General features: G+C 43.7%; 1 protein-coding gene across 1 annotated transcript; it reads left to right on the top strand.

Moving 5' to 3' along the window:
* LOC6596829 (ERI1 exoribonuclease 2) lies at positions 1 to 1,071 on the top strand. Its single transcript, XM_026990173.1, has 2 exons — positions 1 to 955; positions 1,012 to 1,071. Exon 1 carries the CDS (start codon positions 118 to 120, stop codon positions 787 to 789), a length of 672 nt encoding a protein of 223 aa, XP_026845974.1. The 5' UTR covers positions 1 to 117; the 3' UTR covers positions 790 to 955; positions 1,012 to 1,071.
* The last annotated feature ends 258 nt before the right edge of the window (positions 1,072 to 1,329 follow it).

Raw genomic sequence — 1,329 nt, 5'->3', positions numbered from 1 at the left:
CGGCCTTCATAAAAGTGTACAAAGCAACTGGGCTAATACATCAGAGAATATTCCTGAAAGGAGCTCGTCCAGATCCAGTTAAAGAAACAGAATTTACGCAAATCCAAGCAGTTTACAATGCATCCTTTTACTTATGCCATATCCGTGGACTTCGAGGCCACCTGCTGGGAAAATCAACCGGCTCAGCAATTTAGATTGTCGGAGATAATTGAGTTCCCAGCCATTTTGGTCAATCTGAAAACGGGTATGGTCGAGGCGGAGTTTCACAAGTACGTGATGCCCGTGGAGTCGCCGCAACTGAGCGAATACTGTACCAGTCTGACGGGCATTCAGCAGAAGACTGTGGAGGCGGGAGTGCCTTTGCAGACGGCACTCAATTCCTTTATCGAATGGCTGAAGAAGGAATTGAGCGCCCGCAACCTGGTGCTACCAAAGATGAGTATGACCAATCCACAGGGAAACTGTTTCTTCGTCACCTGGACGAACTGGGACTTTGAAACCTGTCTTGCCAAGGAGTGCGCACGCAAGAATATACGTAAACCAACCTGCTTCAATCAGTGGATAGACGCGAAAGCCATCTACAAGAAGTGGTACAAGTATCATCCCTTCAACTTCGGCAAAGCCCTGGCCCATGTGAGGCTGACCTTCCAGGGACGTGCTCACTCCGGCATCGATGATGCCAAGAATCTGGGCAATCTCATCTGCAAGATGTTTCGTGAGGGAGCCCCCTTGTCGATCACCAAGGATCTGACGCCACAGGAAGAGCTCAACGAGAACCGTGGCTTCTGAGCTTAAGCGGTCAGCCATCAGCCATTAGCCATCCCAGCCAGAGCCAAAGCCCCCCAGCCAGAGCATAATAATCCATTTGTTTGTTGGACTATGTTTAATATTCAACGCCACAGTAACCCAAGGACAATAATGCTGACTAAGAGATGGCCCCAATTTAAACACAAATGTAAACGCCAAATAAATTTATTGTTTTCTTATTATCTACATAATTTTTTTTGACAGAAATAACGACTTGACTTAACAGCACCTGCATCTGGATATCAAAAGCCAGCAAGAAAACCACAACACTAAAAATCCACTCATTTATTCTATTGGGTGTAGAGAATGATTATGAGTTTTGCATAATCTGAACACAAATGTAAACGCAAAATAATTATTTTGTTTTCTTTTTATATTTTATCTAACATAAATTAAATTGATGTGCATCGCAATGACAACCGATCGCCTGCCAGCAACCATTAGCCATCCGAACAAAGCAGAATGAGCCAGAACACAAAAAAAGCCATTTATTTATTTGATTATATTTAATACACTACAATT

Source organism: Drosophila persimilis, unplaced genomic scaffold, assembly GCF_003286085.1.
Source record: "Drosophila persimilis strain 14011-0111.01,24,50 unplaced genomic scaffold, DperRS2 tig00000520-arrow-pilon, whole genome shotgun sequence".
NCBI classification, from domain to species: domain Eukaryota; kingdom Metazoa; phylum Arthropoda; class Insecta; order Diptera; family Drosophilidae; genus Drosophila; species Drosophila persimilis.
This window is presented reverse-complemented; position numbering and strand designations above follow the sequence as displayed.

Excerpts from the sequence above, each read along its gene's own strand:
- LOC6596829 (XM_026990173.1), top strand. The coding sequence starts at position 118 with ATGCATCCTTTTACTTATGCCATATCCGTGGACTTCGAGGCCACCTGC.